Source organism: Nesoenas mayeri, assembly GCF_963082525.1.
Source record: "Nesoenas mayeri genome assembly, chromosome: 6".
Taxonomy (NCBI): domain Eukaryota; kingdom Metazoa; phylum Chordata; class Aves; order Columbiformes; family Columbidae; genus Nesoenas; species Nesoenas mayeri.
In genome coordinates this window covers 21,590,499-21,611,774 of record NC_137545.1, presented here as the reverse complement: position 1 = coordinate 21,611,774, position 21,276 = coordinate 21,590,499, and the positions used below count along the sequence as shown (strand labels likewise).

General features: G+C 44.9%; 1 protein-coding gene across 2 annotated transcripts; it reads right to left on the bottom strand.

Annotated features, from left to right (window-relative positions):
- Window positions 1-1,278: 1,278 nt before the first annotated feature.
- On the bottom strand, window positions 1,279-13,613 carry WIPF1 (WAS/WASL interacting protein family member 1; the record flags this gene model as incomplete). Of its 2 annotated transcripts, XM_080346771.1 has the most annotated exons (7): window positions 1,279-1,383; window positions 2,712-2,825; window positions 4,490-4,702; window positions 7,347-8,111; window positions 9,345-9,521; window positions 11,924-12,053; window positions 13,563-13,613. In XM_080346771.1, the coding sequence occupies 7 exons, from the start codon at window positions 13,611-13,613 to the stop codon at window positions 1,328-1,330; spliced, it is 1,506 nt and encodes a 501-aa protein (XP_080202897.1). In that variant the 3' UTR covers window positions 1,279-1,327. The 2 variants fall into 2 exon arrangements, with proteins under 2 accessions (XP_080202897.1, XP_080202898.1); XM_080346772.1 differs by lacking the exon at window positions 9,345-9,521 and having other exon boundaries at window positions 7,347-7,903; window positions 11,920-12,053.
- Window positions 13,614-21,276: the final 7,663 nt, after the last annotated feature.

Sequence of the window (21,276 nt, the reverse complement as noted above, 5' to 3'; positions counted from 1 at the left end):
TACAAAATTCAAAAGCCATTAAACATATTAACCAGTTGTCACAATGTGAGAACACTTTACTCTCTCTTCAGTTAATGTAAGACTTGCAGCTCTCCGTGGAGACCCCTTTCAGCAGAGGTTGAAAGGAGAGGCTTCATGGTAAACTCAGAAGGCCAGATCTTCCCATTTTTCTTGAACCAGTGCAGACAGCAAATTTTGGAGCTGATGCTTTCACTTGAATGCACAAGCCCCAAACATCCTTCCCTACATCAAAGGACTTTCACTTATGCACATTTTTGACCTCAGCTGCTCTACTATAATGCAAGTCAAATACAACCTCTCTGAGACTTGTGACCTAAGCCCCAGGAAGCTTTTTAAGTCAAGCTCCATGATTTAATTGTACCAAAGAAACAACTGGAAGGCAGTCTGTGGAGCACTGGTGTTAGCAATGCTTTATAGAAGGAGCCTGCAACTACAAATAATTGCTGCTTTTGCACCAAAACTGCTTTCTGGGGCCTCTTCAATTGTAGTTTCAGGTAGAGCGCATTACAATAATCCAGGACACGGATGACTGTGGGTTGGTCCACATCAGAGTAGGAAAGAATCAGGTGAACTAAAGCATAATATTATTAAAAAGCAGGAAAGAGGGATTAAAAACATATATTTTTATGCTGCTGAATTCTTCACTTGCGCTTTTCTTTGGAAGACTCTCTCCAGATAAAATCAAGGCCAGACACACTTTGTCCTCAAGGCAGGATGTACGAGCTCTTGTTTGAAATAAGAGTTGCTTGGCTAAGCTGAAGTGAAAAGGTTCAGGATGAACTCTTGGTCACCATATAGTAGGCCTATGGCCTGCAGAAGCAGATGGGCCAAGTCAGGCATGCAAAAAAGGATCTAGGGGACTCTTGGCTACATGTTTTTCCCCACAAACTGTTTTTTAAACAGAAAATAGATTGTACTTTATCATTCAAATAATACAGCTACTGTACCCAGAGTGAATGAAACAGCTTTGTTCCAGCTCTCATTAAATTCAAAGCCACAACTCTGTGGAGCCCTCAAAGGGCACAGGGCTGGACACGGTAAGCATGATGCATGTATGTTGCGTATGGTCCACAAAATGCCTTTTATGACAGCCTGTGGTACAAGCAAATAAAATTTATAGCTGTGAGCAACTACAGTTCATAAGCTGCATCTATTACTTCTGTAATAGAGACTGAAGTTTGTTCCAGCTGACAAGCCAAAAGTGGAAATAAAGCAAAACAGACAACTTTCCAATGATGTGGGCAGGAGAGCCGACTTGAAGGAAACTTGAAAACAGATGTTGCCCGAAGATGGGCCAGCACCCATTTCACCTTGGTATAGGTGGAAGCGGGGGGGCACCTCTTTCTTTTCGGCCAGAGCCACCTAAAAGAGAAAGAAAGTTTTTTGTGTTACTCCTCCTAGTTTCTTTTGAAGTTGGACTTTACATCCAAGACATTAACTCAGTAACTGGTGAAGATCTACTCATTTTCGTGCCTAACCATTTTACAAAAACAAAATATTTGTAGAGTTTTGAGTTTATTAAACATCAGAACTTCAAATGGTGTAAAAGAAAGTTTTAAACTACCTCTATTCCCAAATGTCTGGAAAGCATATGTATTTTAGTCTTTTGTCCCTTTCTCAAAACAAATTGATAGTTCTTGTAAGCCTTACTATTTTATGCAAACGCATACCTTCTCGGTGCTACCTGCAACACCTGCAAATTTCAGTGAAAATGGAAAGCTCTAAATGTAGCACCATTTCAAAGCTCTTAATGTTTTCCCCCATAGGAATATTTTCATTGCAAACTCATTAAATGAAATATAAAAAAAATACTTTGTCTTTCTTTGTGGAGTAATCTGAATGGGGTGAAAGCTAACAGGGCAAATGAAGGGTCAGAGACTAACAGGAATTTCTGCTCCAAACCAAAACCTCATCATTTGGAAACAAGAGAGGGAGGGGAAACATCTGAGTGTACAGATGATTACAGGATAACTACGAGCTACCGATGTCACTGATTGTGAAAGAAGTAAATTGATCCTTGGGTGTATCAGGCAAAATACCACAAATGAAGACAGGAAACGTTTATCCTGCTGTAGAAGACGTGGTTGAGACCTGAACTGGAACAGTATGTAACACTGGAAAAGACAAAATCAAACTGAAATGTATACAGAAGCAACCCTGAGGATCAGAGAACATGGCTTGGAAGCAGACTGTAGCACATCCTGATTTAAGCAGCCCAGCAAAACAAAAGCTGAGAGGAGGATATGAATGTTGTCGTTAAAAAAATATTAGGGGTTTAACAAACCAAGGAGGGAGGATAACTAAACTCCAGGATGAAGTTGGCATAAAAATAAATGAGCTGAGCACGAATTTAGATGGGAAATGAGGAGGAAGTCCCAGCAGATTTTGTGGTTCTGACTGCCTGTAGCAGAAGGGGGCTGACTATATGTATATATATATATATATATATGAGAGGTGGTCTCTTACAACACATGTTCCAACTTAAAAAGCAAACAATTTCCCCCTCAAACACAAGTTTAAGAGGGCTTGTGCCTGCAAAGCTACATTTAGCTTTTGCTGTGTGGTAGGTAAGGGTGACCAGGCTGTTAGTCTCAGAAGTTCTGAAACCTCAGTATTCAGTCTCTCCCCCATCCCCACTGTTTTTAGGATGATATGCTGAAATTCCAACAGCAGAGGTGAAACAAACTTACCTCTACTTTCATTTCTTGCTAGTTTACTGGGATAACTTCTGTTCACGGGTACATATGGCTCTGGAGGTGGTAAATCAGATATAGGATGAAAAGAAAATCTGCTTTCCCATTCATCTGAAAAAAACCCATGCAATTCACTCATTAGTTTTGTGACACAGCTTCAGGAAAGTCAATTGACATTAACATCATGTTTAACACGTTTTATATTGCAAAATGCTTACATAGCTGAGTACTGAACCAGCAGCCTACTGCGAAGTCAGGGAAGAAGATGCTTTAGGTCAGTCTGAGAATGAAAATTCTTACTAACTTCAACCGATCACTTGCCAATTTAATACAAAATCACCAATAGGAAAATTACCATAATTCTGAAATAAGTGCTATGTTCTCTTCTGTAACAGATCTGCTTTTTTATCCACACACACATACATATATACTCGATACTGGAAATGTATAGTATCTCCTACTTCCCAACAGTACTTTGTTCCTGGGTATAGGAACTGGGTATAGGTATATTTTCTGACATTCATACTTTGTTGACATACGGAGCTCAAAAGCATAATTTAAAGCACAGTGACTTATAAATGGTGTTTTTTCTTTCTTAATTTTTACACAAGAAAATTTGGGGCTATTATGATAAAAATTATGGTGACAGAGAAACTTGTATGCAACTAGTGTCAAAACCAGAAAAATACACCAGTCGACACTACATCTCTTGAGACTAGAGGGACCCTATTGATGTATTTACTGAGTGTACAGAAATCTGAAGAACACAGCAAGCTGATCAGTTTCTTCACTGAAATACTAGGAAATGTTTACAGAGCTCCGCACTGCATTGAATTTGGAGGTACAAGGAAGAAAGTGTGGGCTATCTTAGACTTTTTCATTTCTTCACTTGGTTGCTTCAGGACTTTGCAACCATAACTTTCTTGCGATATTGCTATATTTTATTGCATAATGTAATGAACAGCTAAGTAAGTTTTGTCCAGCACTTGTACATGTGGTTATTTACTGGCATCCAGTTTTTCTATGTTTACTCCCAACAGCTGCAATTAGAAACCAGTGTGGAAAGGAGCTGCAGGTTCTGAACCCTGCAAACGGCATGTGCATGAAGAAAATGTGTTTGTGACCCACCTGCCTTACCTGACATGTGAAGATGCTTGAAAAGCATGAATTACAGTTTTATTTTCTGCTTGCTTCTTCTAAACTTACAGATGTCAAAAATACCAATTTTGACTTCCCATAACTAGCTGAAAGATTTATCTGTTCTTTGCAAACAGAAAACAACTAAAGAGAAAAGCACAGTGAATCTTTACAACACAGCAATCTTGTACCTCTCCTTTTCAATAAACACTAGCATATAGAGAGATTCTTGACATTTTCAACAGCATTCTGACAATCTCTTCCCTCATCTGTTTTTCAGCTTTCAGCTTTTGAGTCATCATCTAACTTAAAGAGTCTTGGTGTAGCTATGGTTTGAATTCATATTAGAGTCAGAACAATCCTGTTGGGCCATATTTCTGTATTGCAGCAAAGCAAAGCACAGTGAATAAATTTCTTTTTTTTTCAGGCTATTTTTCAAAGCGTTATTTTGGAGATTGTATGGACAGCTTTGCAGTTCTGCTCTACATATGCCATATGTATTCTTACTTGGCAGGGTTGAGACCCAAATGATACCCCTGTTGGTCAGAAATCAAAGCTATGCATTAGAAATAAAGCCTCTAGGCCAAAAGCTGCTAGACAGTCTCTATCCAAGGCAAACAACTAGGAAGATGGCTTACCATCACTTGGGTCCTGGAAGCCATTTCTGACAGCTGATGATGGCGGCGGTGGTGGCGGCGGTGCTGCCGAGCCCGGTCGGTCGGGAGGAAGCGGCGGTCGGGGTCCACCTCTCTGGCTGTCCAGCCCTGCCCGGGAGGGCAGCTGGGGAGCAGCAGGCAAAGCCCTGGAAATGCTGCCGTTCCTGCTCATGGGAGGGGGCGGTGGGAGGGGGCCTGGAGCAAGACAAGAGGCAAGCACAAAAACACCGTTTGCACCAGAGGTTATTTGCTGGTGGTAAGAGGCTGCCTACTTCCCACAGCCTCCTCTAACAAACTGGAGAGGGTGGGCTGCTCTGGGACCCTTAGCCCCAAGGAAGCATCACCCTCAGCAGGATATATCTAAACATAAATACACCTCAGTGCTCATATTTTCTTGTCCCTCAGCTACAGAAGCCTCTGTAGAGGTGCTGGTCCTTGAAGCCACTTTTAAACTCCTCTAAGCTACATTTGCCACAATGAGAAGAAGTTACATCTGGAATTCAGGGTACTGTGGAGATGCAAACCATAGCCCATTTCCTTTCCATGTACCTTCACAAGGCAAGAGGACATGTAGCAGGAGACCTGTGCTACCCTCAGAGGCTCTTTGTCTGCAGGGGTGGTCCCCTCCAGGTGTCACAGCCAGGTGGCACACAGGGGAATTCAGCCCAGGAGCAGTAGTGTTAAGCAGCACACCATTGGTTCACTCATTTACCAACATATGTGCTGCTGTGTGTCAGGTTTTTGGTGGCTTGGAGCATATCCACCTCCCACTGAACTAGAAACAGACCTCACACATAGACTGGCATTTCCAGACTCTGTGTATCTGAGTAACTGGTGTGGTGACATGACAGGTCAAATACGAAAGCACAATCCACGTAACACGGGAGTGGGGCTGTCCTGAGGGCAGGGGAAGGGCACTTCTCTTTAGGACATAAAGAGATGAAAACAGAGGGTGTGGAGGGCTATGTGTGTTTAAAGGTCTCACTACCCCTGTTTGGCATGGTTGGGCAACTGACAATTACATTCATTCTAATGAAATGCTTCCTTGTCCTGATGAAATCTGGCTACAGAGGTGCATTTTGAAAAAGAGAGCAGCAGATTTTGTCTCTCCAGCAAGAAGCAGTGAAATGTGCTTCAAGAAACATGCTGTACTTTGTGGATATTTTTCTTTTTTTTTTCCCTTCCCCTTCTTTTTTTTTTTTTTTTTACAATTTACTAAAGCTTGCCTTCAGGGAATGGTTTCTAAGAATGAGAAGCATTTAGTAACTTTCAGAACAGTTTTGCACACTCTAAATCTACCTAAACCCCATTGCCCATGTTAAATTGCAGCAGAATAGGAGTACTTATGTTTATAATTATTGCTACAACATCCTTCTACTTATTAAGCCAGCAGAAAGATTTGCTAAAATCATCTGCCTCAGAAAAAAAGCCAACCAGGAGAGCACCAATGGAAGCAGAGGCCATAATGGAAGAAGCTCTTGGAAGCATCTGAATAATTGCAGACACTCTCTGCAACTTTGATCCACGCTCTCAGTCAAATGTGACATTTCTCTGATTCATTTACTGCAGGCTGCACTAGCATCATGCCATCCTTTGGGCTGGCAACCAGCTCCACAAAGCATGGTTTTGGGGCCAGTATTTTCTGTAGCTGCAGGCTGCTGCAGGTGCTGGGCTATAGGGGATCCAAGCTGGTTCAAGGAGCTGGGAAGCAACACAGACGGCTGTAGCCTGTGGGAGCTCCTAGGACATTAATCTCTGTTGTCCGGACTAGACAGGTTTTAGATGATTCCAGATCATTATTCCAAAGGATGAAATGAAAGGCAACTCTATGGAGCTTTCCAGAATTGCCCTCTGTGAAATGCTTCCCCCTTCCTGACATTACAGGACCTGGCTGTCTGTGCTTAACTTCTCTCACCTCCAAAGGGAGAACAATCAGGTATTAAGAGAGTTTTGTTATGATGTGCAATTCTAAAGGTTACAAACAATAGCTGTCACAGAGGACAAAGTATATTATGAAATAATTTTGTTTTCAATCTCATTTGAAATCTGCATATGGTTAAGTAACAAGAGTTAGTCATGCTGTAACAACTACCGTTATATTTAACAACTGTTAGCTAGGTCTTTTATTAAAATAATTTGTATTTGGCTCTAAGTGTTTCTGCCTCCCAACATGAGTTCTGCAAAACTCCATTCATGAGATTGCTACCATTAACTCATGCTGGTTGACTCAGGAAGGCAAATGCTGTCACCTGTCAGAAGCTAGAAAAAACCAGCTTCTTTGCATCAAAGACCATAATAGGGAAACCCCCGTGTTTTAATTACAGTACTTGTAATGAAAGTTGACAAGATCTGCAAAAGTATATGTGAGCAGGCTTGTGACGCACAGTGACTCTCCTTAAGCCACTGTGATACTCATAAATGCTCATTTCCAACTGCTGAATCCCTTGTGCCTAAGAGCATGGTTTGTCAGCAATGCAAAGCAGATGCGTGCATGGCAGCAGGCTGGCGGGAAGGCACAGCCCCACACCGCATCCTGCTCCTCCAGCCCTTCTGTGCAATGCATATGGCAAAAATGCAACACCCCAGCCAAAGCCATTGGATGTTGCTCCTTCTGGGTCACAATGGGTGAAGCACCTGCAGGGTCACATCAGGGCAGCAGGGCTGAAGATTCTGGGTTACCCTCCAAATGGCACAGCCAACGTTTGGTGAAATGAAAATTTACCATTTCCACAAAAATTATCACTTTATCCCACTGTGCCCATCTGTTCAATCTCCACCAAGCTCGGGACCCTCAGCTCCCCGTTCCCCCCCTGCTTCCAGCGCCGCCCCAGCTCCCTACCTGATCGGCTGGGGGGGTCTCTGACGGGCGGCGGGGGCCTCTCGCTGGGCGGGGGGGGCAGGGGTCCGGAACGGCCCCCCCCGCCGCCGGCCGCCGAGGAGGAGCCCAGCGAAATGTTCCTCTGGGGCAGCCGCGGCATCTCGTCGGTGCCGCCGGGGACAGGCGGGACGGGGGGCGGCCCGGGCCGGCTGGGGGGCGGCGGGGGTGCCGGGGCGCCCAGGGCCGGCCGGGGAGCGGCGGGCACGGGTGGCTTGCTGTTCTGCGGCGGCGGCGGCGGCAGAGCCGCCTCTCGGGCGGCGGGGGGTCTGTGCCCAGCGGGGGGCGGCGGGGGCGGTGGCTTGTCCTCCCCCGGCCGGCCCGGCGTGGGCGGCAGCGGCGGCCGGCCGGAGAAGGGGGACGCCGCGCTGGGACCGGGCTGCCGGAGGGACCCGGCCGGCCCCGCGCTCCGGCTGCCCGGGAACGGCGGGGGCGAGGGCCCCAGGCTGGGCTGCCGGCTCACGCCGGGCACCGGCGGCGACCCCCTGTTGTACAGGCTGGAGGCGATGGGCCGGGGGGTGCTGGGCACCGGGGGCGGCACGGGCTCGGGTTTGGAGCCGACGTCGGGCCTCGGCGGTGGCAGGCGGCTCCTCTGCGGCTCGGGAGCGGAGTTCCGCGGCCCCGAGGGCGGCCCCGGGAAGCGCGGCGGGCCGCTCGGCGGAGAGAAGGGCTTGGCGGCTGCGGACCGTCCTCCGGGCGGCAGGGCGGGCGGGCGGGCTCCGCCGGCATCTGCGGACACAGGAGCGGGCATCAGCCTCCGGCGGGCGGGGGCTTCGCCCAGCGGTTTCGGAATGGGACGCGACCTAAGGCACTGCAAAGGCTGCGGGGGTCAGCGCCGGCGCGGGCACCCAGCCAGCAGTTATCGGCAGTTCTGGTAGCCCTGGGGAACCGCGCCAGAGTGGCAGGTAACAACCTGACCGTGCTTACGAGGGACCACTGGGGAGAAACGAAAGCGACAACGAAGTGTCACCACTGATGTAGTCCTCGCCTAGCAAGCAATAGCACGGAAAGGGAAGAAATGAAGAACAATTATTTGAGACCACCAACCCGAAAGCAAAGAAATCTTAGCTTTTGCATAATATTTAACAACAACAGTCCTATAAAAGGCTCTTCTCAGCCCTTTCTAGTAACTGATATCTAAGGATGTCCTTGGGCCTGTCAGGAAGAAGGCAAGCCAGCCTTACAGTTGAAGCAGCACCACTCTGTGATGCCAGGAACTTTTGTACTAATACAAGTTCCCAAAATAGACCATGACACAATAGAAAATAACAGCTCCAACAGACTGTTTTGTACACATGTGCTGAAAAATTACATTAGTCTATAAAATATGTAAGGTTTGTAACAGCCTGCAACCCCTCTTGGCCAGTCCTCCTTCAACAAGTGTAAAATCCTACTTCCTTAACCTTACAAAACTCGGTGGCCCCAGGTCTCCTGTGTTTCAAAAGGCTTTGGACAGCTGTTTTGCCAGCCAGAAGAACAGAGTGCATGCCCCAGAGAAGCCTCCAGCTGCAGTGTGCGTACCAGCCAGCTGGGATGCCTCACGCACTCCCTAAGTGGTAAATCATGCTGCTGACGCAGATGTACTTTCCATTTGGAAAGTAGATCCTTTTTCCTGGTGCAAAAGGGAGAACTGACCTGGAATCCTCTTATGCTCCCTCCGATCCTGCATGCCCTCAACTAAGGCAGGACCCACGCTGCCTGACTGTACTTTGAAGGCAGCATCTCAACACTGCTGAGATCTTTACGTTTCATCAATTACTAGGAGGGTGAGTGGAAGTCTCACTTCTCCCTGTGAGGGAGTATTAAGAATAAAACAAGATTTAAGCTGAAAATTACATTTCTCTAAGATCCTAAACTCTTTGAAGACTTTTTCAATCCCAGCAGGTAATTTATGGCAGTGCTATGAAGGTTTTAAGCAATGTAATTTACTTTTTCACACTGGAACTGCAAGGTCTTTCTTACCAGCATCTCGACTCGCAGCAGATCTGAGCTTTGGCATTCCTGCTTGGAAAAGGCCTCCGAGGCCAGGCGGTCCACCACTACCAAAGCTGCCACCGCCGCCACCACCAAACCCACCACTGCTGACACTGCCACCTCCTCCAAAGCCACCGCCGCCACCTCCACCAGGTCCTTTGGGTTCTGTTTGGAAAAAAAACCAACCAACACATTAGGCAGAGAAGTGAGACTGATCCTGCAAAGTCATCTTTCATTAGAGCAACACTTGTATAATACCTGGGGAAAAATGGATGAACTTTCAAAGCACATAAGTCGTTGTTCAGGCTGGATCATTACAGCTATCATCAGCACTCCTATTGCACCATTAAAGAAGTGGTGCAATAAACATAGCCACTGTGTTTCATTAAGCCATCACTTTCCTTTAGCCTATTCTGGACTGGAGAGCAGAGAAACAGCCACTATGGAAAATTTGGAAATGAGCATGGATGAGCATCTGAGAATATCATGTTGTCTTTGTTAGCATCTTTGTAGCTGCTTCCCATTTTTTCATACCTTTCCTCTCCACTTCTCCACATGCAAACCAAGAAACAGGGCAATTTCATGGGAAATGAGGAAGGAAGGAAGAAAACCTTCCACTTGGAGATGTCTCTGGTGATCACTTCTGGGAACGAACAGAACTTTGTCACTATTGATGATGTTGCAACATAACTACTTATTTAAACAAAGTCTAGTGGGGAAAGAGATTTCATTTCTGATTACTTTCCTGTAGGTTGAGAAATGCAGTGACGGGATCATTAGCAGCCAAATTTTCCAATAGGCAGGAATTATTTTATCAGCCACCCTACTTCCTCTCCCATTTCTCTCTAATGTCAATATTTCTGCTCTGACAACACTGAGATGCAAAAAGTAAAATGGAAGTGTTTCCACAACTACAAATACAGCAAAGAGCCCCATTCAGAGCATCACTGCAAAATGAGCAGGCTCACAGGTTGGTATATCTGTGCAGATCAGCTCCCAGGTGACAGGCTACATGGCTGAGGATTAATTGCTTAATTTCTTGGCATCTCAATTTCCATCATTTTGGGTGGGTAAAAATTTCACTGACTTTAAAATAATTAAAACCTGTGGACGAAAAGCACTTCTAATAATCCCACACAAAAAAAATGAGGAAGAATACGTTCATGGGAGAATGTTTCACATCATGCTTCTCTTTTCTTAAGCATGGTAGCTCGGTTCAGGTCTGACTCACACAGGGTGTGAACCTCTGGGGAAATGCTGCTACTATGGTTTAGTCTTTCATCATGAGTTGTTAATTAATGTAAACAAGATAATAGGCCATATCATTTTAATCTTACTGTTTACTCCTTCTTTAATCCTCTTAATGCTTTTCTACAGCTCATTACAATAACTAGAAAATGTAACTTTGCTTTCAGAGATAATACTCAAATGTTTAAAAACTAAGTACCTGGCTGACTGCAGGGCAGCATCTATTTTTTCTTTTTTTTTAATTAGATCTCATTCCTCTGGGCATTTCCTTCTTTCCTCATCATCTTCCTGTCACAGTCTAGCCTTTAATTGCATGGCCAGACCTGGACTGAGTTGTATCACATTTGCCAAGCAGTCTGAAGTGTCTCCCCTCCCCAGGCAATAAACGCTGTTCCTCTGATGTAGCAGGCTCTTGTTCCTCACCCTTCTCCTGTTTCTGTCCTGTCTTCTCAACACTTGTGCTACACAGGCTTTTCCAGCCTCTCCCCAGCACCTGCCAAGATGCACAGCGAGACACAGCAGCAGCACAGCTGGATGGAGACTTTGTCAGGTAAGTGGAGCTGCTGCCTTGTGCCAGGGCACCACCGGGCAGGCTGAGCAACAGGGCTCAGCCAAAAAGATAACACCCCTGCGTCACTCCCGGAGCAGCAACACTGTGTGCAGCAGAGTGACACCTGGGTGGGGTGCAGCTCCTGGCTCAGGTTTTGCTTTCGGTGGTACTGGGGCCATAAACAAGCTAGGGGTGCCTTTATTTTTATACTGCTTACACAAAATTAGAATCTGAAATTCCACTTTATTCTCTGTGCTCTCAGTCCTGACAGGGGTTTTGACTGCCTGGCCTGCTGCAGATCCACAGCACAGCTCCAAGTAGGGTTTACATAGTTTTCTGATTAAGCAAACAAGAGAATAAACTGCTTTATGAGAGTAAGCAAACAAATTAACACTTGCATTTCATAAGCAGTACTTGTTTCCTCAGCTGACTTAATCCATGATGAACAGAATTTATTTGTATGTATGCCAACTTCTGGCATTTTATTTTACCTGCTTCTCTCATGGCAGTTTGTCTGATGATATTTAAACAATATTCTGCATTCAGATATTTAGAACCATAAATGCATATATAAAGGGTTGTTGAGCATCGGTACAGGCTGCCCAGGGAAGTGGTGGAGTCACCATCTCTGGATGTGTTTCAAAAGCATTTAGACCAGGTTCTTAGGGACATGGTTTAGTACTAGGGTTAGGTTATGGTTGGACTCCATGATCCTTAGGGTCTCTTCCAAGCAAAATGATTCTATGATTCCATGCAGAGTTGTACTTACTGTCTAGAATTGGAGCACTTCTGTCGTTAGTAACAGTCTTCTTGAGCTTTTTTCCTTTGGTAATATCAGATAATAGAGCATTTCTCCCTGCTTGCTCTGCCCTGCTTAGGGATGGCTTTTCAGTATTTGCCTGCAAAATAAAATTAAAAATGAGAAGGCAAAATAAACCTCAAATTCTAGCTACAAGTTTCTCCTCAAATACGGTAGTTACTTGAGGCCTCAATTTCTGTTTAACCACACTGGAGTGGGCAGCACGCCATGTCTGGTTTTGTGAATGATGTTATAGGTAGCCAGCCTTGTTACTGACTCGAGGCCCCAAACACTGCTGCTGTTCTAACCCACACTATTCACTGCAAACAGAATGCTTTTATGTGAATTGACATTTTTTGAAGATTTAGAGTTTCTGATTTTTTTAAAGGCAAGACACACCTGTGGCAAATTGCCATTTTGGAGACTGAACAAGGACAGACTACACAAATAATTTGATTACACAAAAAGGTGGACATTCTTGATAGTTGTAGTGAAAACTACTAATATACAAATTCTGGATAAAACAGAAGAAAAATGGAGCTTTAGCTGATAGAAATACTTTAAAATGGCAATCATCACTTTGACAATATAGACCTCTTCAAACAGACCAAATAAAACCTTTAGATGCATGAGGTTTGTCTTAATGGTCCTCTCTTTTCAGTTTATGCTTTGGTGACACAGTTTTTCAAGGAAGAACCAAAAAAAAAAAAAAAGCCCCACCAAACATACACACATATGCACACATACAAGCATGTATATATGGTTATTTCTTCCAGGTAATGGTGGTTCCCAAAAAGCTTTCTAACATCAGATCAGCGTTATGAAAATTTCCTGAAAGGTGGCAAGAGTTGCCATGGAGTGACCAAGCACAGAGTCTGTCTTTTGCTTGTGGTAGAAAATGAGGGAAAGGCTCTTCAGCAGCACAGCTGTGTAACCAGCTCGGGTTTTGCTCTGAAAATAACTGAGTATTTTACAATGGCATTTTAAAAAGCTTTTTCTTTCCTGTCAATGAGGTGGCTGCCTGTTGGAGGGCGAGAACAGCACAAGCTCTATTCCAGCTTAGGCTGATCTAAGTCAAGTTGGAGGCAGTCTCACCCACCATGCCATGCCAGCAGTGAGTGGCTCCTGCACTCTGGTACCACAGCCTGATTACAGAAGCTATGCTGGCTAAGAGCTATCCTTGCCAAATTAAAAAAGTAGAATTTGTTTTTGCCAGTTTGGGTCATGTATGTAGTAGAGTAGAACAAGGGAGAAGGTGGGCATACATGGCTGGAGAAAGGCCATGGGACAGCAAGACTTCAGTTCTCCTGATTTAAGACAAGCTGTTGGGGAGCTGTACTTCTCCTCTCAGATCAAACCACCTCCCGTGGGAAGAAGAGGAGGATGGAGAGTGAATGTGGCTAGTGATATCCATTATGGGCACTAGGAGTGCAAGTGATGGTCCCTCTTGTAGGATCAATCATCAACCATAAACATAATGTAGGAGATTTTTCCCCAAATACCATACATGCTTTTGTCCACCCCTCAATGCCTCTGTGTGTCCCTTTCAATATGACAAGCAGCAACAGAGAACAGTGTATACGGTACCTTTACCTCCTGCAAAACTTACCAAGGCCAGCGTTGGGGGTGGAGGGGGAGCTGGAGGGGGAGGCACAGGCATGGTGGAAGGCTGAGCTCTGTCTAGTCTTGCTAAAATACCTGCACAGCAAAACACAGAGACACATATGGATCAGAGATTAAGAAAACTGTCACCTTTGGGAGTATTTTCTGCTAGGCTAAAAAACATCCTTGCGGCTAACAGGTTTATCTGCTACATTTTCTAAGTCTAAGTAATCTTAGAAACTTCACGTTTCATTGTATGGAAACCAGCTGCATCCTTAAACATTGCCATACTAACTCACAGACATAGATACCTAATTTTGCACACAAACACAGCCCATGCATGGCCATAGCAACTCAACAAAAATGCAATAACAAAATTGAATTCTGTTTAATCCAATGATCTTGTTCCTGTGGAAGTATTTCAGGATAATCCCATAGCAATACCATTAACTCTTAATTAAAGAAGGCATCATCTCTTTAAGATCAGATTCAGAAAGAGATGCAGACCTTTTAAAGACCTAAAATTGCTGGAAGATCTGCCACCCTCTACACACACTATTATGGGCAGGGTAGAACAGCAGAGCTCTAGGGAAGACTCATGCTTCTTTCTCCCTGCTTGCTCTGAAGACACCAAGCTCCATCATCATCTCTGAATGCACCTTCTGCCCTCTCAGGAACAACAAACACAGTGTCAGTCTCTGTCCCATGCTCTGATCGCTTGTCCAAAGGAGGAAGAGCAGCCGCAGCCCGGCCTCCCCACCGCAGGCTGCTGCAGAGGGAAAAGCCCGGCTGCCAAAACTCAGCCTTCCCCCAGCTTCCCTGCCCGAGACCAGGCTCCCACTTCTCCTCAGCCCAAGCAGAACTTCCAACCTAGGGCAACCCCAGGAACGTCACACCTGAAATATAAAACTTCGTTGCAGCTAAAATATTAAATTAAAAAAAAAAAAAAAAAAAAAAAAAGAAAGGAAAAGCATAGAAGAATTTATTTCAAGTCACAAGGGCTTTTTGTGGCACTGCCACACTGCTGCTGGAACTGCACCTATCGGAGGCTCCAGAGCTTTGCCAACAGTGCTACAGTACTTCAGCTTGTGCTTTGCTCTTACCCATTCACCTGAGCCAGCTCTAGTAACAGTGATTTTCCACCTTTTATATCATGTTTGCACAAGACAAGTAAACACAGTGGGAACAGGAATAAGGGCTGTTCTCCAGGCTGACTGCTGAGGTCCACTGGGCAATTTATTTTACAAGCATACGCAGCTCTTATCTTCTGAAGGCACTTCATTGTTTTTGATAAAACCAGGGAGAACTGCAATAGCACAGTATCTGCTGAATCAACTACATGCAAGGTACAGTACCCTTTACAGTTTAAATGAGCAATAGGAAAATATTCTGAATGGAACAAAATGGCATTTTCAGTGAGGGTTTGAGGTGAGTCACCACCTACAAAGTCTGTAATTGCTCTGAGATGACCCATGATATATGTGTAAGAAAAAAAATGGTTAGAAGTACAGATTTATCTTGTTAGATGCTCATGCTTCAAAAGAATTGGAATATAACTATAAAACCTTACAAAAAAAAAAATGCCGAGCTACCTTTCGTCAGAAGAAAACTTTTCTGAAATAAGACTTTAACGGATTTTGCCAAAAATCTTTAGGGAGGAAAGGGCTTGGAAAGCAGTCTGACACATCAGCCCTATCTCTGGCAGACTATCTGGAAGCAAACATGGAGGTCAAAGAGGTGTGAGGCACTACTGCTGGCTCCAGCATCTGCAGGTTTTCTCCTCCCGTACTGCAGAAGCCGTTTCTCTTTCCGGAGCAGAGGGGAAGCTGGCGGATGGACAGACTGACTGACAAAGAGGAAACTGTGCGAAGCCAAGCCCACGCAGTGCTGTGCAAACACATGTGCTCACAAAGCCCTGCAGACGGAGCAGTGCGCTCCCTTTAGTCCTCTGGCACATTACTGCCCATGTTACGGCCTCTCCAGGGGGGCACATGCTCCACATTCAGAGGATCTGCTTGGATTCAGCTCTGTTCTCATCTTCTGTATTTCTAGCTCTCAGTCATTACATAAAACTCTGCACCAAGCCCTATCCCTTTCCCGATCTGCTGATCCTAAATGCAATATTTGAAATCTGAAGCCTATTAAAAGCACCAAGACCAATGCTGCTTTGTTCTTCAGCTTCCTGTTTAAAAAAACAGTCAACAGGAAAATTATTTCTTACAGCAGACCACAACCATCCTGTTTCTTAACACAGTCTTTTCACAGCTGCAGTTGTCTCCAGCGTAACTGTGCCATCAGGCTGTTTCACCCAGCTTTTAACTCCTTCAACTGATTAAAAAGAGAAAGATATTACAAATTCTGCTCTCCATACTGCTTTGATAAGAGGCCAAAGCTCTCTGGATAATGTGCCCTGAGTCTCCTCGGTGCTCCATGTGCCACAGGAAAGTTCCTGGAGCAGGCAGAATAAAGTTTGGTTCAATATCAGACCTTTAAATGAATTCCTTAAGGCAGCTCAGACCTGAATGCAGCAAGTGAGCCAGCTGGTTTATAAAGCTCTTTCTCTAAAAAGCAGTATTTTTGTAAATACCATAACTTGTCTACCTCCCTGTCAGTTATGTGATTGCTTTCTGCATGTTTGTGCTGGTCTGTTCTCCTTTTTTTTTTTCTTTTAACTGGGTTGCCTTAGATCAGCTTCTTAAGGAATTGGTGGGGACAGAGGGGAAGCAAGGTAACGCTCAAAGCCTAAGCTCTCTAAGGGGAAGCCACTACCCATAAATACATCCAGCTTCTCCAAAACCCACCCTGCACACTTCTGAGAAAGAGAATTTCAGAAACTCGAGCAGCAGAAACTTTGCAGCAAGAAGTGGCACCTCTGCCTTTGAAGCTCTAACTCACTCTTTGGTTGTTAGATTTTGTACAATCTATTTCTTTGTCTGACTTTCGGTAAGAAAAAAAGAGGCACGCTCTAGATTTTTAAATTTGATCACTGTAAGCCTGTAGGAAGAATAATAACGTGGTGAAGAGAGGCAGTGACTCGGGGCCTGCCTGCACAGCACAGGCTGACCCTGGGCATGAGCAGCACCTCTTGGGCTGCAGAAGCAAAGCAGCTGAGTCAGCACGTTGCTGAACTTGAGTTCTGCAGCTGATTCATTCATCACTAATTTGCAGGATCACTGTTTTGTGTAGAGCACAGAAATATCCTAAGATATGTAGTGTAACTCTGCAATTAGAGGAAAGCTTTGGTTACTGTCCTACTCTTCAGCAATGGACTCAGTTAATTATTTGGTGTTGGTCAGTGGGAAGGAGTTGGATTTAAGCAGTGGACATTATGTACAATTGCTAACAGCTGACACTATAAAATACCCAAACCAGCAACTGATCCACCCAGCAATAAATTTTACCTACAAAATCTGTTAACAAGCAAGTTGCTTATAATACTTGGTGCTGCGGGGTGTTGAAAAGGAACCATTTGCAAAAGACCAAGGCCAAAGGCATATCTGTACTTTGAAACCAAAGACAGGCATCCTCACATATTTTCTAGGCAGTAGTATAAATTATCATGGCTTTTAAGAAGCTATGTGGAAACGTTATACCCAGGTGAGCATTGGTGGTGCAGGATTAGGGTAACTAACCCACACACGCACACCACAGCACCAGTGCCTGAGCCCCAAACACCAAGGTCTGCCCTGTTGGCGAGAGGGAAGGATTGCCATCGTGGGCAAGCAGCTGCTGCTGTGAGGCAGATGCCAGCAGCCTTGTTCCTCTGTTGATGCCTCCGGAGACCCAGCCCTGAGCGGGGCTGCCATCGCCGTGAGCCAGCACCATCCTCATCTTCACTCCGTACCGCCGCAGCTATGGCCCGGAGCCGCCTCCTGCAGATCATGTGCAACCAGAGGGGTGTGCACACAGCCTGCGCCTGCTGCCTTCTGAAAAAGCCACCCTAGTCATCAGCAGGCGAGGTGCCCCAAAGCTGCCTGCCTAATCCCAGGCAAATCACACGATCAGAGCTCCATAAATCAGCTGGGATTTTTGCAAGCTACCAGGCACACCCAGCAGCCTACATCAGAAATGGTATTAAAAATATTATGATTTGCAACACATCATGATAAAAACTAAGTTCATTTAAAAAACAAAATAGAGGAGAGAGACTGTATATGTTGTATTCTGCAAAGAGCCCCTTACTCTGCAAAGTAATCCATAAAGAGCAACAAGCAAAAGTGGCACAAACCTGAATTCTGTGAAACACAAATGCTGGGTGTTTCAGATTTAATTTGGTACTTCAGAAATCATTTCAGGAGCATGACAAACGCTAAAAAGAAATGTGACACTTAACATGGGATGGACAGAGCAAACAGCTGGATGGCAAGTGCAGTATTTGCATCTAGCCAGCCATTTTGAGCTGCTCTGAGGCACCCTCTCTTCAATACATTGAGTCAGAGGCAGACAGACAGCGAGCTGTGGTTAATCATTTCCTGTGTGATTAATTTCCAAGCAAAAAAAGAGGAAGGAACAAACAACTGTAGAAATAAAATAGAATTGATAGAACTTAAGGGGAAACAAACACAAAGCTGTCAATTGGCCCTCTATGCAAAAAGACCTAACTTCCAAACCAGTATTGATTTGGTTATTTCAAAATGCATTATTTCCTGCTAATGAAAGAAGGGAAAAAGAAAAAAAGAAATCTGAATTTGAATAAATTGGACTAGGTTGCCAAGTATTTTAGTAAGATAGCTTTCAAAACAAAAAGGACAACTAACTGTAAAAACATTACAAAGTAGACGGAAAATAATTTAAAATCAGTTTCACACAGGCCACAACATTTTTTTCAAGAGCTGTTTTTTAACAAAGCACAGAACTATTAAATCATTTTGAGTAAAAATGTTACTGTGATGTCATGAAATTGGTTTGAGTCTCCCTACTCCCACTCTCCTTGGTGGAGCAGTCATTAGTAGGTCTGCATGTCCCACATCCCACCACCGTATCCACCGAAGGCCAGAGGTGCTGTCTGCATTGGGGGTTGGTGCAAGTGTGCAGCAAGGTGTGAACGAGAGCTTCAGAGGATGCTGAAGACCACGCAACACCATGCCAGTAAATCCTATCTGAAAAAAATCAGTTTTGTTTTGTTTTTTTATCTTTTTCTTAAAGTTTCTAAATACGTAGAATCCTATAACTAAATATACAGACAGACAGCTTTAAGCCCCTAAAGAATTCAACAAGGGCACCAAACCAAAGCCAGGACAGCATGAGGCTACCTGGATATACTGAAGATAAATTCTCCTACAGGGTGAAGAAAGAGTATTCAGGAGACTCTTTGGCCTCAGTTACCCACACATAGAGAAGTGAAAAGCCTGACAGGTGCTAATGTACTCTGATACAAGTTTTAGCTGAGACACAGGGAGGCTGCTGTATAACTACCCTACACTCAGGAGGGACGCCTGGATTTTCCTTCTCCTAACTGGGATAAACCTTTTGAAGCTGAGGAGCTCTGGAGGAAGAAACTGACATCTAAAATGTTACTCTCAGTATTTTGAGGTCCTTTAGAATATAATCGAATCATTTAAGTTGGAAGAGACCCTCAAGATCATTGAGTCCAACCCCAACCTAACCTAGCTCTAGCATTAAACTATGTCCCTAAGAACCTCATCTTTAACATCAGTGATTGGTCTTTTAAAGATGGTTTCTGGCTAAAACAACACTCCTTTTGGTGCAGGGATTACATGACTTTGCGGCCTGAGAAAGGACATTACAAGGGTATGAAATGCAAATTGTCCTGTCCTGTCCAGAGGAAGCTGTGGTAGCAAAAGGAGGCACTAACATCTCACCCTTAAAACCAGTTGCAGAGAACTGGACAGCCAAAAGGGAGGCCAACAGAGAAGTTACATTGGGCACATGAGACCCAGGGACATTTTGGGGAGCTGCCACCGCCAGAGAGAGGAAGCCAACTTTATTTGGGACTTTTTACGTTTCAAAGAAGCTCTCCATAGTCCCTGAAATGAGTGGTATAATTTTCCACTCAGACCAAAAAATGTCAACCCCTACACAAAATACCACAGTGGAGAAAGCAGCCAGTACAGTGATGCTGGAGAGCTCTTGCCCAGATGCCCAGTCAGAGCTTCCATTCTCTTCCCATGAACGGCCATCTGAGGGGTGACAGATCACAGACGTCACTCACAGGCACATGTGTAAAGCGGATGAAGTGTATGTGGCCCCAAAATAGGACTTAGTCCAACCCAAATGTCACACAGAAGCTGGCAGTAACAGGAAGATCTGCCACAAGGCACCACACCTTTACAAACGCAGCAGTGACCGACTTGGGGGATGCAACACCATCCTGCTGCGGTCAGGGGCCAAAAAGGAGAGAAGAGGGAAGCATGAGCCTTGAGGTCTCTGGCATAGGCACACAGGGTAGTTCTTGGGGAAGAAACACATCAAGCCAGTATCACAGTGAACATTATTTCTGCCCTACATAGGCTACAGAGAGATTACATATTTTTTTTTGTCAATAAATTGCAGAGTTTTAATCTTTCACCTCTTACAACAGAATAACTGAGCTACGCTACGTGAAAGGTGCAGGTACCGGGAGGCCAGTAAGGAGCAGTAAGATAAATAACCACAACACCAAACAAAGCAAAAGACTAGTTAGAAAAAAAAAAAGAAAAGAGGTATGATGATACAGAGAGATACTTCCACATCTCTGTGTGAGTTATCCAGGCACCTGTGTCCTGCCAATCCTACAGCATCTCCCTCTTCCTCCAGCCCTCATGCTCACCTCTCCATTTCCAAGCACCCAGCCAAGTGCAGGGACTCTGTGGGCAGCACTGACTGCAGCTCATACCGTGCAATTCCCTAGAGTCTTTAAACCTCCTGAACACTTTCGAGCTACTTGTCACCATCACAGGAAGGAGGTTACTGTGGGGTGTCAGTGACAAGTGAGCTATCAGGCCACTGAGCGCACAACCGTGGGGCGCCAAGAGCGGTAACAGCCAGATGCACTCATGGTCCACAACAAGTTGCATTCAGCAAACCTCATCTGTCAAAGGCAACCAGGAGTTACATGGCAAAAATCCAGCAGTGCAGCATCCATGGAAAATTACAGCTAAAAAATAGACTGCTATGGTGACAGAATGTTGTTTTAATCCAAGTATTTTAAAAAGTTTTTTCCTTTTCAGTGACATGTTTTTCAAGATATGCAGAGGATCATAGGCAATGGCTAGTGTTGGAGGACTGCCCCCAATCACCAATATAGTCACTACTTGGAAGAAGCAGCAAAACTTTTAGTCAGTTTAAGTGTTTGGATGTTGACTTGAGAAAAGCTGATAATGTAAGAGCAAATACACTATACCAGAAAGTATCTCTCTGACTTACTGAAACCAGAAATTGCTTCCATCCAATCCACGCTCCTATAATTTACTCAGGCCAGTGCTTTCAGAAGAGATGTAAAGAAATATTCCGGTTTGCTCAGACTCCTAGAGTTGGCTCACACCTCTGCCACAGTGACCCTGCCCCGCAGAGTGGGACCTCAGCCCTGCAAACGGCGCCTGGAGCAGAGCCCCAGCACCCAGCACCATGGGGAGCCTCGCCGGTGCCTTGAAACAAGCATGTGCACGTCATTCCTCAGCAGGAGGTTGGGGCCAAACACAGCAGATAAATTTACAGTTACTGGGCTGTATCTCAGCCCACAGGACAGGAGGACACAACTTGAGGCATTGCAACCCCCTACA